At 31.9% G+C, this 13,951-nt stretch overlaps 1 protein-coding gene and 2 long non-coding RNA genes across 3 annotated transcripts; 1 reads left to right on the forward strand and 2 right to left on the reverse strand.

Moving 5' to 3' along the window:
• The first annotated feature begins 538 nt into the window (after positions 1–538).
• On the forward strand, positions 539–3,452 carry LOC146958185 (uncharacterized). The gene is made up of 7 exons (XR_015024583.1): positions 539–667; positions 769–813; positions 1,486–1,552; positions 1,737–1,817; positions 1,939–2,062; positions 2,291–2,367; positions 3,192–3,452. It is a non-coding gene; the product is annotated as an uncharacterized LOC146958185 (long non-coding RNA).
• Positions 3,453–4,482: 1,030 nt separating this feature from the next.
• Positions 4,483–8,606, reverse strand: LOC146958186 (uncharacterized). Its single transcript, XR_015024584.1, has 5 exons — positions 8,132–8,606; positions 7,497–7,556; positions 7,246–7,309; positions 5,789–6,226; positions 4,483–4,700 (listed from the first exon to the last, which is right to left on the reverse strand). It is a non-coding gene; the product is annotated as an uncharacterized LOC146958186 (long non-coding RNA).
• Positions 8,607–9,321: 715 nt separating this feature from the next.
• Positions 9,322–10,951, reverse strand: LOC146958187 (WD repeat protein). The gene is made up of 2 exons (XM_085739745.1): positions 10,550–10,951; positions 9,322–9,833 (listed from the first exon to the last, which is right to left on the reverse strand). The coding sequence occupies exons 1-2, from the start codon at positions 10,862–10,864 to the stop codon at positions 9,609–9,611; spliced, it is 540 nt and encodes a 179-aa protein (XP_085595871.1). The 5' UTR covers positions 10,865–10,951; the 3' UTR covers positions 9,322–9,608.
• Positions 10,952–13,951: the final 3,000 nt, after the last annotated feature.

Raw genomic sequence — 13,951 nt, forward strand, 5'->3', positions numbered from 1 at the left:
ATTCTTACTTTGTATTGGTGATTAATGATTGTAAGAGTCTTGTTTGTTTATTTTATGCCGTTTTTAGTTTTTTACATGAGAAGAGTTGGTAACGTTGTTGCTCATTCACTAGCTAAGTTTCCTTTAATTTCAGTTGATTCTATTTGGATCGAAAAAATTCCTTCTTGTATTGTTTTGGTTGTCCCAACTGATTTGACCCGTGTTTAAAATTAAATCACAACATCCTTTATTATAAACTACTAACTTGATGTGCTGGCAGCTTAGCCCTAATCTCTCCCATTTTTCCCTCCTAATCAGGTATTAAATGCAAAGCTAATCTGCCAACCACCCATTAAATCCCAGCCGTTGTTTTCATGACCTTTCATGTAACTTTTTGATTCAAATTCTTCACCTCTTGGAAAACTGAACGTCACTACATCCATTCCCCAGATTTTCTCTTCGCCTCTCTCTCTCTCTCTCTCTCTCTCTCTCTCTCTCTCTCTCTCCCTCCATGAATCCCTTCTTCTCTCACTCTACATCAACGAAATCAGACACACCTTTCCCACATCTCCTCTTTGTCACAATCGCCTCTCATCCTGTAACTTCTCCATTTTTCTGTGTATGATTCGTTTCAAGCGAAACTGAATGCCTCTTTGATGGCGTCTGTCAGTCACTACTTTCTCTTATGGTAATTGTCATAGGTTTGATTTCTTCTTCCTTTCACCATTTCTAATTTTAGGGTTTTTTGTATTTTATTTTTGGTTTTTGTTCTTCCTGGTTGTTGTGCAGGTGCAGGTAGAATCAGAGAAAAAAGGCTTTTGACCTTGACATTATGTAAGAAACCAATTTCTTTTTTTAGTTTAAGTTTTTATTTGATTTTGTCAAAGTTTTGAATATTTTGAAGAAACAACCCTGGGGTGTTAGGATTCATTTCAATTTATTTTTTGTAAATGCATTCTTTACGATTTTGCTCTGGTTTAAGTTATATGACATATTTTTGAAAGTTGAATCAATGATATGTTGAAAATGTGACTTTGAAAATGATCGCAGTATCTCAATTCCTCTGCTCTTTCCTTTGATTGATTCACATTACTATGATGTATCGTTCAAATTTCGTTTTTGATTAACTGTGATCTATCGTTCAAATTTCGTTTTTGATTTTGTTTTTTGGATTCTAAGGAATAATCATTATCCTTTTGATAGTTTAGGAAAAAATTGATTTTGAGTTTGATTTTATTTATCCACTGATATTTTCCTCATTTATTCTCTTCTGCTCATATCTAAAATCACTCTTTTTTTTCTATTGCCCAGATCTTCATTTATGGCAAGTTACAAACTTAATTCCTGTTGGTATATAAAACAATAGGAAAGAAGAATTTTTCGAAGATGCAGTACTCTTTTATCTTTGCTTTTGTGTTATGTATATTGCTTTTGTCCCATTTCAGTTTATTTTTTATCTTTTGAACAATGAAATTAAACTTAATCTTATTTTTATTATCTATGCAGAATGATTAAGGTGAACATGTGATGGATGCAAACATAAGGTCAAGAAAATCTTGCGGAAAAATTGGCGGTATGCACATGTTAATATGGTTTATTTACTGTGTCAAAAAAATATGGTTTATTTACTTTCTTTAAATTAAAAATACATATACTATGATTTCAATTGTTATTATCCAAAGTTAAACAAAATCATACCTTAATTTTATATGGAACTAAAACTGAATGTCGATTGTGTTGATTAATGAATGACATAGGTATTTACAAATTACAACCGAGACATATGCAAAACAGGGGAAGGTGACCGTTTCAGTGAATATGGATCAATTTCTTATATGGTAGGCTTTGTGAATCCGTTTTCCCACTTACTTTTGCCTCCCCCACCTATTTGATATAATGCTTTTGTGAACTTTCACCTATAATTTGGCTTATATTGTGATTTGTGTGTTTTGGCTGCAGTGAGTGCTCAAATTTCGAGTTCCTATAAGAGGATAATGTATGTTGGTAAAATTAAGACTTCAAGATCACGGGTACATTTGAAAATGTTGATGATGATGAAACACTGAAACACGGTTTGGTGATGGTAATCACATTCCTTTCTTCCATGTGACTAGAGATTCTTCAAATTCTCATGTTGTTTTGTTCATGATTTGTTTCTTTATTAAAATTCATTTGGATCATCACACTGACACACCAATCGGTATATATGATATGCATGTTACCTTTTAGACATGTGAATTTGAGAAGGAGTTAGGCAATTTGTCAATCCTCTAATAATTTAGCTGCTAACTAACCAATGGTGGCTTTGCAGTAGACTCAAGAATCCTGCAGAATTCATCATCGCAAGCAACGATTGAGAGGCTGCATCTCATTTGCTTGGCTTAAAAGGTAGGTTCTTATTGGCTTCACTTTACCATGATATTGTTGCAAAACTCTAAGTGATTTTGTTGCAAGACTTAAGATTGTCAATTGTGATGCTCGTGCTTATGTTTCGTTATAATTTATTTTTTTTAACTCTTTTAAATTTCAATTGGGTTGGTTATCTAAAACATTAATGATATCTGAATACGATCCATCACTCTCATGTCACTGCTGCTGCTGAAATTTATATGGATAAGCGATCAACTGTGATGAAAACACAACATATTTTGATGCATGCCTTAAAAACCGAGATATAAATCATACCTAATGAGCAGCAAGTAATTGACAATCATAAGTTGTGTTGCAAATAGACTTAACAATGAGCAATCCGTAATTGAAAATAGACTTAACCATCTGCAGGCCAATTTTTATCGTTAAAAAAAAATACTTGATCAATACTACATTGAATACAGAACAAAAATACTAACAAGTTGATTTTGTTAGATTGTGTTTATGACACAATCAGATTTTGTTAGTTGGATTTCCTAGGGAGCCATGCGCTGCCACTATTGAATGTAGGATCATATGACAGCTATTAAGTAAGTGCAGCACACCTTTCAATTTTTTAACATTGCAGGCTCTTCTATAGATACTCACACGATCGATATCCTATGGGTTTATTGTCTTTAAATCAAACTATGGTTTAACATAATTATGACAAAAGGAAATATGGTTTTATTTTTTCAGAGCATCTTTCTTTGAAGTCATTTTTATTCATTTTTTATAGGTCATTTTTTATGCTTATTCTCTTTTCCTATTTTCAATTCATCAATATTCTTTTTCTATTGTAGAACAAGATGAAAGTGACATTGCTGCTATAGAACTCAAGGTGGAGTTAATCTCAAGTGCAACTTAATGTATTTTTTTTTCTATTGTGACATTGTATATACAGATGTAAATGACAGTGGTGTAGTAATATAGTATTAGAATTATATATTCATATGTAAATGGCAGTGGTGTAGTAAATATAGTATTAGAATTTTGAAAAAATTAAGAAAGATGCACATTCTACAATACCACAACAATGAATGATTGTTAAGACTGCATAAGAATTTTGTGTGTGCAGCTCTTTGGGTTCATAAACTGTCATTATAGCACCAAAGCTTCTACCACCAAACATCCAAAAGATGAGTTTTGTAAGTGAAATTAGTTTATTGATAAGAAATATTAAATTGATTTTATTTCTAACTTCAATTTGATCATAATTAATAAGAATAGTTTTTGCTTGCAATTAAAAAAACTGATACTAAGTTGTTTAAGTTTTTTTAAAGTAAAGCACTTAAATATGATAATTTCATTCAGTTAGCCCTTTCCTTTATTATAAAAGCTTAACTTGCCATGTTTGCAGTTAGCCCTAAATACTCCAAAATTTTCCTCCTAAGCCAGCGTTAATTTTGGTTCTAAACTGCTAACCACCCACTACACCTCATGCGTTAAACATGGTCTTTCGTGAACATCCTTCAACCAATCAGCTTCCTTTGATTACCGCTAATAACTGATGAAAATGGCAACAATACCACTACGATCTTAAATGTTGTTTATCATAAAGTATTTCGTAATGTATGATGATTAAAGTTTAACTCAGTCAATGATTAGACTACCTTATTGTTTTATACGTTATCATTGCTGTACAAGTGAATATGTTTAAATTTTATCATATCACTTCTATTTGTTACTATATGTTAATAATGTAGCGACTTATTTGTTTAACTTCTGCTCAGAGTCTAGTTTATTTAACATTCAACTCGTTCCAACTCAACTAGTTTCTTATTGTTCCCGAATTCTAACCCAAATCAACTAGTAGTAGTTAGTTACTTTGAGACTATTCCTTTCTCTCTCTTCATTCGTCTCTCCTTCCCAGTCTAACAACAAAGTTCCCAGAATCGTACTATGAGAGCATGTGCCCTTACTGCGCCAATTTCATCGTCAATTACCTACCTCAATAATAAGTGTTTTTTAAATAATTTTTGTTTTTACGGAAGTTGGTGCTTGTTAGTTTTGCCCGTGGTTGAATCGGTGTTTTAGATTTGCTACATCAATTGAAGAGCGTTGTTAAATAGTTACAAAAATGCACAGTTGAGCTTTGATATGGTCAAGATAATGTAAATCATTAAGTCTGGCAATATAGGTAAGAACAAAATATGTAACAACCAGATGGAGAAACATGTTCACAAATGTATCAACAAGAGTAAAGGTAAGTTGCTATAGCTGTCCAAAAGCCATTGTTTGTAGGAATATCTCACATCCATAGCATATGACAATACCTTTCTTCAGAGCATCTTAAAATGCATCCACAAAATCTGCAAAACCACGTAATAAAAATATATTCAAAACCAACTAAACATGATGGGAGCCCCTAACATGGACCTCAATTTCAAGGGATCATGGGTGAACCTCACAAAGTGACTTATTATAGCCGGTCTTTTTTGTTACTTAAATCTTCAACATGAATTTAATTAAATTAACTCTCTTACGCTTCTCTCTCTGTCCTTACTTCAATTGTTTCTTCACCAACGTCATTTTTTGCTTCACCACTGCACTCACTTCGCCAATCCTCTCCCTTCTTTCACATTTCATCCGTACAAACCACGAAGTTTAGTTTTATTGTTTATAATTGTGTTTAATTTTTCATTTTTTATTTGGTATCACATTCACTGTTCAGATTGATAGAAAACAAAAGGATATAATTAAAAAAAAAATCTTGTTATGTCATTTGATGTTGTCTGCCTTTTTAGAGCCTCCAAACAAAAATAGAAAAAGAGGGGAGATCTGCGGTGATTGTACTTTTTGTAGTTGTGGTTGAAATCTGAAGCGGTGAAGGGAGTTAAAGGGAAAAGTGTGCCATTGTGGTCTGTTGTTGTTGATGACAAAATAGCTCAGCAGATTACTGGTATTCTCTTGGAGACAAATCAAATTAGAAACACTCACACAAATGAAAGCATGTTGATTGCATAAATGGAGAGATAGAGGATTGACCCATTCACTAAGAGTGAGGTGTACACAGGAATGGGCAAAATGGGACGGTGTTCCTATTGAATTAGGAAACAAATTGACAATGGTAGAGATAGAGGATTGACCAATTCACTAAGGTGGATGGTTGAGGTTTATTCACCAGCATCGACTTTGAGATGAACAAGAGAGAAAAGATGTAAAGAGGATAAAAATGAAATGAAATTGCAGATTGATTTTGCCTTTTTGTAATCCAGTAATTAAGCCTCAAAACAAAACATAAAAGATAGTGACCGGCTATAGTAAGTAACTAGTAAAGGTTCACCAATGGTCCCTTTAAATTGAGGTCTATATTAGGGGCTCCCAAACATGATATGTAAAACAAAATATAAATGACAATCCGAGCAACTTAAAATGATAATTGATAAATGAATATTACCATTGTTTGAGTAAATATCTTGGTACAATAAAAGGTAACAGTTCACTGCGCTTGTCAATTGGAAGTCCATTAAAAGCTTTCAATGCATCAGGATGATGAACAAGGTGAAGGTATACTTCAGGTAAAGAACTGTACTTGACTCCAATATCCTCCAACTGGGCCCAAAGATCCTCAATATCAGCATTCTTCTTAGTCTGTTTAATCAACTCTGCACTGCCCATTTCGAACACATCCACCATTTTTTGAAATGCTTTAGCAATTTCACTCAAGCTCGTATCACCTTTGACAAACTCTTTCATTCGTTTCTTAGTCCTAAACGATGTTGCATCTTCAGAATGGCTATCATAATGCCTTTTAAGAGAGTTGTTGGTACGTTCTTCTTCATCAACTTCAAATCCCTCTAAGTAACTTCATTGGTTTCAACCAGGTGGTCATTTTCTAGGTGAGGAAATACAGTCAGTGGTGAGAAATTTGAACTAAAACTCAGGATAACTCACTCTATGAGGCAATTTGTTAAGACAGAAAACAAAGCAAGATAAAATAGTGCTGGTATATACCTTTTTCCAAAGTACATTAGTTTTAGAGAAATGATTTTCATTTTTTTGACACCAAAATTTTGATGTCGAATACGATTTCATTTGGTTTTAGTACGTATTTTTGAAATGCGTGTAAGTTGTACAGAAGATAAAAAGTAATAGAGAGATAAAGATAAACACATCCCTTGTCACATACAATATGTGTATTTTGATTTTCAAATAACACAATAGAATTTTAAAGATACAATGTAGACCTTGCTATGATAACTCATAGACCTTGTTTAATAGCATGTATCACAATGTAGATGCCAATTTAAAAATAAATTATTTTCCTTCGTCTTCTTATTTTGACCATTGTTCCCTCATCTTTTGAATTTCAATAGAAGTACAAAATGGGAGGTCCATGCACACATAACAGAAGGCACGTAAAAAAAAAAAAAAGCAGCAATGTATGTTTCTACTAAAGAACAGAAAGATAGGATTAGTGAATGTTAGGTTTTGGAGTGACAAAAATTGATTTTGAGTTAATTAATTCTAACTAGAAGTGAGCTGAAGGTAAAGTGATGTTTTTGGATAAATTCATATAAAACTGAGTTGAACTATAAATTTGTGAGTAAAAATCAATTATATAATCAAAAGCTACAAATCCTAGCTTCAAGTAGAATCAACTCTGGAGGCAAAATCAATTCTACTCGAAAACAACCAAACTTTGTCATAATCAATTCTACACCTCCAGAATCAACTTTCGCCATTCTAGAAGTGGAACCAGACACACATAATTTTATAATATTTTTAGAGAGAGATGGTTGGATGGCATCATGTATCAAAATAAAAATAGTACTTTCTCTTAACGTTCACAATTAATTCCACACAAGTTTCACTACTACTAGTTCCATTCAGAAAATTTTGAGAAAAAGAAACCTGGCTTTCTCTCTATCTTCTCTTCTGATTTCCTGTTGGATTTTGTGGGTTCTGTCGCTTTCTTCTGCATCACAAAGTTAAATATTATTAGTCAATATTTATGAAAAATGTAGACAAAACTCTTTTTCACCCCTTCCTTTTTCTGTTCTTTGGTTAGTGATTCCTGACTGAAAACTATCACTATGCTACATGGCCAAGAAGATAGCACAAACATAAGAAAAGTCAAAGTATGAAACAATTGAGTAGGTAACCTGAGAGCAGTGGCAATGAGCAAGTCGAGATAAGAGATTTGCATTCTCAGCTTTTAATTCCTGGCAGTATGAATCACATAAGTCGGGAGAAAAAACACATTGTAAGTGCTAAGCTACGAAGCACAGGCACAATTCAATGTAATCGCATGTGTCAGTGTTGAGCATTGACACGTGCTAGTGCTACAGTTTGCTAAGTATTAAACTGGATACGGTTCAGATAAAAAGATTCATCATTAATTTCTGTAATTGTTTAAAAAAGCATAATAACAACATAGCCTTGAACAAATCATTAAATTGCAGTTATAAACAACAGGCAATAGTAAATTAATTAGTGCACTTGTGTTATTGTGGGTATGAACTATGAATTTGCCTATAAAAGCCTTGTATAACATCGTAACGGAATCAAGGAAAAATGTAACCAATTTCTATGCTTTCTCTGAAAATGGGACAATCTCTTTAACACCATATCAGATACCCACATTGCTATGCTATCATATATACTACAAAATTAGGGTTACTTTTCCATTGAATATGGGGTTTTTTGAATGAAATCCATTGTCACGTCGAATATTCAAAGCACCTATGAAGGTTAGAAAGAGAAAATTGGTTGAAAAGGAGAGGAAGAAGAAGCGTACCTTGACCCTGGCCTCCAAGCTGGTGACGTAGGCAACATTGAACATTTCCGTCTCCATGCTCGTAGAGTGTGAATGGGTGATTTCTTTCTTTTTTGATCAAGATGAAAGAAAGAGTGAATACTAGTATTTAGGGCTAGAAATGAGTCGAGTCGAACATGTCTGAGCTCGACTCGATAAGAATTGTTTCGGCTCGAAACTCGACTCGAGTTCGAAACGAACCTGAACCTTTTTCTTCAACTTGAGTTCAGTTCATTTAAAGTTCACGAACAACTCAGTTCGGCTCGTTAGGTTCATTTCGTTTGCGTAAATTGCATATTTCAAAACTTTTATTTTTGGGAAGAAAAAAAAATTGTCAAAAATATATGATTTTGACCTTTAAAAAATAACAAAATTTGAAATAAAACTACCGTAGAAGGTAGCAGCACTTTATATATTACTATTGTAGTATATAGTAGTATAGTGCCACTATTGGTTTACATTGTTTTTGTAATGCACCGCTCATATTTGTATATACTCCTCCTCGCTACTCTTTTCAAAACTCCCCGATGTGGGACAATTTTTATGCACATGTGTATTTAAAAGCTTTGTATGGGCATTAACTTTAATTTTTCCCTCTCTCTAGTATTACAATTATCGTTGATTTTTATTCAAATTAGCACTAAGTAATTATTCCTATGAAAAAAAAGTGCATAATTATTAGATGAAGCTTGTAATAAATTCTATATTATATAAAAAGTGTGTGTATATATCGAGCTAATTCATGAACCAAAAGAGTCGAACCATACTTAGTTCAAGTTCAACTCATTTATTTAACAAGCTTAATTTTCAACTCAAGTTCGACTCATTTGGTTCATGAACCAAGTTCAACGAACCAATTATCGAATCGAGTATCGAACTATTTTCGAGTTGGTTCGGTTCATTGTCAGCCCTACTAGTATTGTGTTTAGTTAAGCTTTTATAGCAAATTTTAGAAATTAGAAATAGAAATTGAAATACAAATCTTTTTTTTTGTGTGGTGTCCGGTTGCGTATACTATTTTGATTGTTTCATTGAAAAATAAACATGCCCATGATTCTGCATTGCATCTAGTTCTACTCTTAATTAATCCCTAATCCCATAACCCAAATCTGTGATTGGCATGATTGCTTGATTTGCAAAATCTTGAATCCACTATATAAATAAATTCAGAATAGCACAATGTAACCTTTTGTTACAATATCATTTAAAACTGTTTGTGTCAATTTCAATTTGACACCGATACACCATATATGTAAGAACATTCTATCACTCAACATATGACCTATGATCTCTATCTATTAATGCGAGCAATCATTATCTACAACTTAGTACTTACAGGTCCAAAGAAATTTTCTAGAACTTTAAAGCACGTACCAACCTTAGTTAACAACAAAAACTAAACAGCAGTACTTGTAGGTAAACAAGTCCTTGGTCATGTGCCTCATGAATCATGAATGAATTAGAGACCAAGCCTTTTGAGAAAACGTCTGGTCCTGTGCCTCATGCGGGAGAAAACAACAACTACACAAGCGACTATCAAAGGAGGGTAATTCACACCGGAAGCATTCAATTTTTGAACCCATTCTGTAGTATTAATATCAATATCGCCATAAACTAACATTATCAAAATAGCTATCAATGCCACCCCAACCAAGATCCTGTACACCGGTTTAAGTAACGAATCCTGAAGCAAATCAAAATCATAGTCAGGGTTTGTTTGGATTGGCTTATTTGAACATATCTACTAGAATTAACACATTTTTTTTAAAGAATCCAAAGAAAAATATATATTAACCAACTAAACTCGAACAAGGCATGCTACAAATAGCCAAAGAAAGACAAGATATAAAGTATACATTACATTTTGAAAGATAACTTACAACAACACAAAAACAAAACTACCTTCAAATAACAAACAATGCCAGCCACCACAAACTAGAACAATAAACAAAAAGTCTACTGGCATAAGCACTTATGAGATAATTTGAGGGAACTTATCAAACCAACTTATGACACGTCCACAAGTTGTTTTGAGCTATGAAGCAAGGACACAAGCATGGACACTGCGTACATGACACAACACCGATATTATCGTGTGTTGGTGTGAGACACGTCTTCAATTTGAAGTGTCAATGCTACAAAGGCTTTGAGCTTATTTCCATAACTTGATTTTATCTTACACTCTTATGCAATAGAAATAGCTTATTCATATGAGCTTATACGATGAATGATTATGATATAAGCTACAAATTAACCTCATTACATTACAATTCACACACCACTCCCACATTTTATTTCACGTCATTTTTCTTAAGTAATCACAATTAGGCAAATTAATCATAATTAGGCAAAAATGTAACTAGGTTAAGTAAAGAATTGAAATTGAAGAAACGGCACTACCTTGGGTTCACCGTCGATGTATAGAACGGCGCCGTTCCGGTAAGACAAGACGGAATATCCGGTTTTAGGGTTGAATCGAATGGGGACGGCGCGGCCAGAACGAGGGTTGAAAGCGAAAATGGATTTGAGGGAGTGTTTGTGGAGGATCTGACGAACCTCTAACCGATTATGTTCACATCCACCAAGCTCTGATTCGAACACTGCAATGGGTCCTTCGCCTAGCCTGAATAGATGGATCTCCACCTTCTTCGCCGATTCTGATTGTTTCCTTTCGCTTTCTCGTTCTCCAAGTAACGCTTCGTTTTCTTCCTCCATTTCTTTACTATCGTCTTTTTTGGGTGGAGTTCTTAAGAGTTGCAATGTCCAGCTTCGCAAATGAACGACGGCAAAAGGAATGAACTCATCGAGTTGTTTTCTTATTGGTGGTTCTTAAAAGCTTAAAATTTTAAGGGTATTGTTAACTTATGTCTTAGGACATATGTTAAGAAACTTAAAAAAAGAAACTTTTTCTAAAATTTTGTGCATTTAAATGATTAAAAAGTTAAATATTAAATGCAACGCACACATTCCAATAAGTTTTTTCTATATTTGAATCATTAACTTGTGTCTTGAAGGCACAAGTTAACATTTCCCTTTTTTTTAATTGTTTTTCTGGTTTTTTTTATGGGATTTTTTTTTTTTGAATTAAAGTTGATGAAAATGAACAAAAAGATGAAGAAAAGAGAAAAAAAATTATGTGTTAGTCACTATTAAGTTCGATGATCTTTGTATGATAAGAGTTTATTTTGTTTTAAAATGGTTGAGGGGTTAAAATTAAATATATTAATAAGATTTATGGTGGACCACCTATAATGTTTGTTTATTTTAGATATTTTAAGTTAAAATTAATTGAATGAGACTCGTAAATTGATTAAGATATCAAATATCCAATTTAGCCTAAGGTTTTTAAGAAAAAACTGTATATTTATATTTAATATACTGAAAAACGAACTACTTGAATATTTTAAAAAATAATTTTTTAGTTGGAATCTTTAAAGAGCACATTTGATGTACTTGTTAGCAAAACCGATTTTTTTTATTACATTTGTTTGGATAAATTGACGAAAAAACAATAAGTATAGAAATTTGTACATGTAGTTGGATGAGTTGAAGTTCAAATCAGTCATGATGTTAATCGGTCATTATGTTTGTTTAACTAGTATTTAAATATCTTCAAAAACCTTTCCAACATAGATTATTGAATAGTTACGCATAAATTATTCTCATCTTCTCGAAAACTTTCTTCATGTTTTCTTTCTTGTACACAATAATATTTAGTACACTTGTATTGAACGTCTGAATGCATATATTCTATTATTTTATTCTTAGAAATTCACAACGATAACTAAAAACAAATGACTTTTTAAATCCTAGGATTATATGATAATATTTTTTGGGCAAAATCACACTTATCACCCCCTTAACATAATCTAAGATAACGATTTCGTCTTTTATCTATTTCACGTTATTTTTGTCATTTTGATCTGTTTGCATATAAATTTGTAAGCAACAAATATAATGTTTATATGAAAACAAGAGTGAAAGATGATAGATTTGAACACGAAAAACTCATATCAAAATAAAATATTATATTTGAATCTTGAAATCCATGTGAAATTTGATCAAAATGACGTGAAAAAAGATAAATAACGAAATTGTCACGTAAAATTAAGTTGAGGGATGATAAGAGTAATTTTACCTATCTACTACTATACTATATCTACTATATATACTATATTACAACTAATATCCAACAAATTTACTATCGTGCCCTCAGTCAATTTCTTAATTATCCTAATTTAATAAGCTGCATGGTCATTTGCGATGTACAATGCTTAAAAATCGATAACAAATATTTCTAAAAAATAGGTTATAGTAAAAAAAAAAAAAGATGATTTTTTTCCACAAAAAGTTGAGCAATTGGATAACGTTAACAAAAAATTAAAAAAAAATCTTCAGAAAAAATGGTTATAATAAAAAAAATAACAAAAAAACAATTTTTTAAAATCGTTTTCATATAATTTTATCCAAACAAACTAAATTATTTTTTTTAAAAGAGTGATTTTAATACAAAAACCAAACACAAAATATATTCTATTTTTTATTTTATTTTTTTTTGACAAATATAAACGATATTCATTCATTCAAATTGATAGAGTACATCGATACAATACAAATCCAAATTCGTTAAAAACAAAAAGGATGAATCTGCGAACAAACTCACAGTATCCATGTTAATAGCATAAAACGGCAAAGTGCATATGCCTACAAATATGATTCTATTAAAGTCTCCGAAAGGATGAATCTGCGAACAAACTCACAGTATCCATGTTAATAGCATAAAACGGCAAAGTGCATATGCCTACAAATATGATTGTATTAAAGTCTCCGGAATACTCATGTTTTCGGATCTGCAACGTTGACGACTCTAAAATCATTGATCGGATTTGCACTTGCTCAAAGCTAACCTTTCAATTTGAATCAAATAAACACCACACTAAGACAGGAAATAAAAAACACACCACACAAAGACGGGAAATCAAAACAAACAGAGTCGTGCAGAGATGACGAAATCACAAAAACAAACGAAAGAAAACTGAAAATATGTGGAAACCACTTATTCAATTAGGGTAGGAGAAAAAACAACTCGGAGGGATGATTTTTGGGTCAAAATTGACCCTAAATCACCCCTCTGACAAGAAGAATAAAAGGGCGACGACTAGGGTTTGTGAAGAAGAGAAAAGTGATGGATCATTTTTTATATAAAATATCTAAAAAATAATCTCTAAATTTTTTAATGTCAAAATTACTTTTATTTTAATCCATAACAAATGGGTCTCTTAATCCCACTAATTCGTATATAAAATTAAAAAATAGAAACACTAAATTAATGTTGATACTTTTAAAATAGTCATGAGTTTTAAAAAATTTATTATATCCACTTTCCACAGTTATAAGCACATAAAATTTACAATGAGTGCGGTGTGAATGCTTAACTATTTTTTGCATTAAAAAAAAAGGTTAAATATGTTTTTGGTCCCTATAAATTGGGAACTTCAAAGTTTATCCTTACTTAATTTTAATAGTTTTTTTAGTCCCTACAAATAAAATTTACTTCTAATTTTAGTCCCTGCTAAAACAAAGTTTGTATAATTATCCTTAAACTCTTAAATTTTTGAACGATTTTTTTGAGAAAAGTTTAGAATTCTAGGAAGTGTTCATTTAATAAATTTTAGAATTTTTTAACATGAAACGAATTAAATATGAATTTTTTAAAACGACAAAAGTTAAAGATAAAAGTAATAAAATCTAGAGGTAGAAATCAAATTTTGCAATAATTTTTTGCGAGGAAACTTTAAGTAA

This window comes from Medicago sativa, chromosome 1 (genome assembly GCF_051527215.1).
Source record: "Medicago sativa cultivar Bolivia chromosome 1, Bolivia_mono, whole genome shotgun sequence".
NCBI lineage: Eukaryota > Viridiplantae > Streptophyta > Magnoliopsida > Fabales > Fabaceae > Medicago > Medicago sativa.

Excerpts from the sequence above, each read along its gene's own strand:
- LOC146958187 (XM_085739745.1), bottom strand. The coding sequence starts at position 10,864 with ATGGAGGAAGAAAACGAAGCGTTACTTGGAGAACGAGAAAGCGAAAGG. Across the intron at positions 9,834-10,549 it reads ACATCGACGGTGAACCCAAG|GATTCGTTACTTAAACCGGT; the intron begins GTAGTGCCGTTT and ends GATTTGCTTCAG.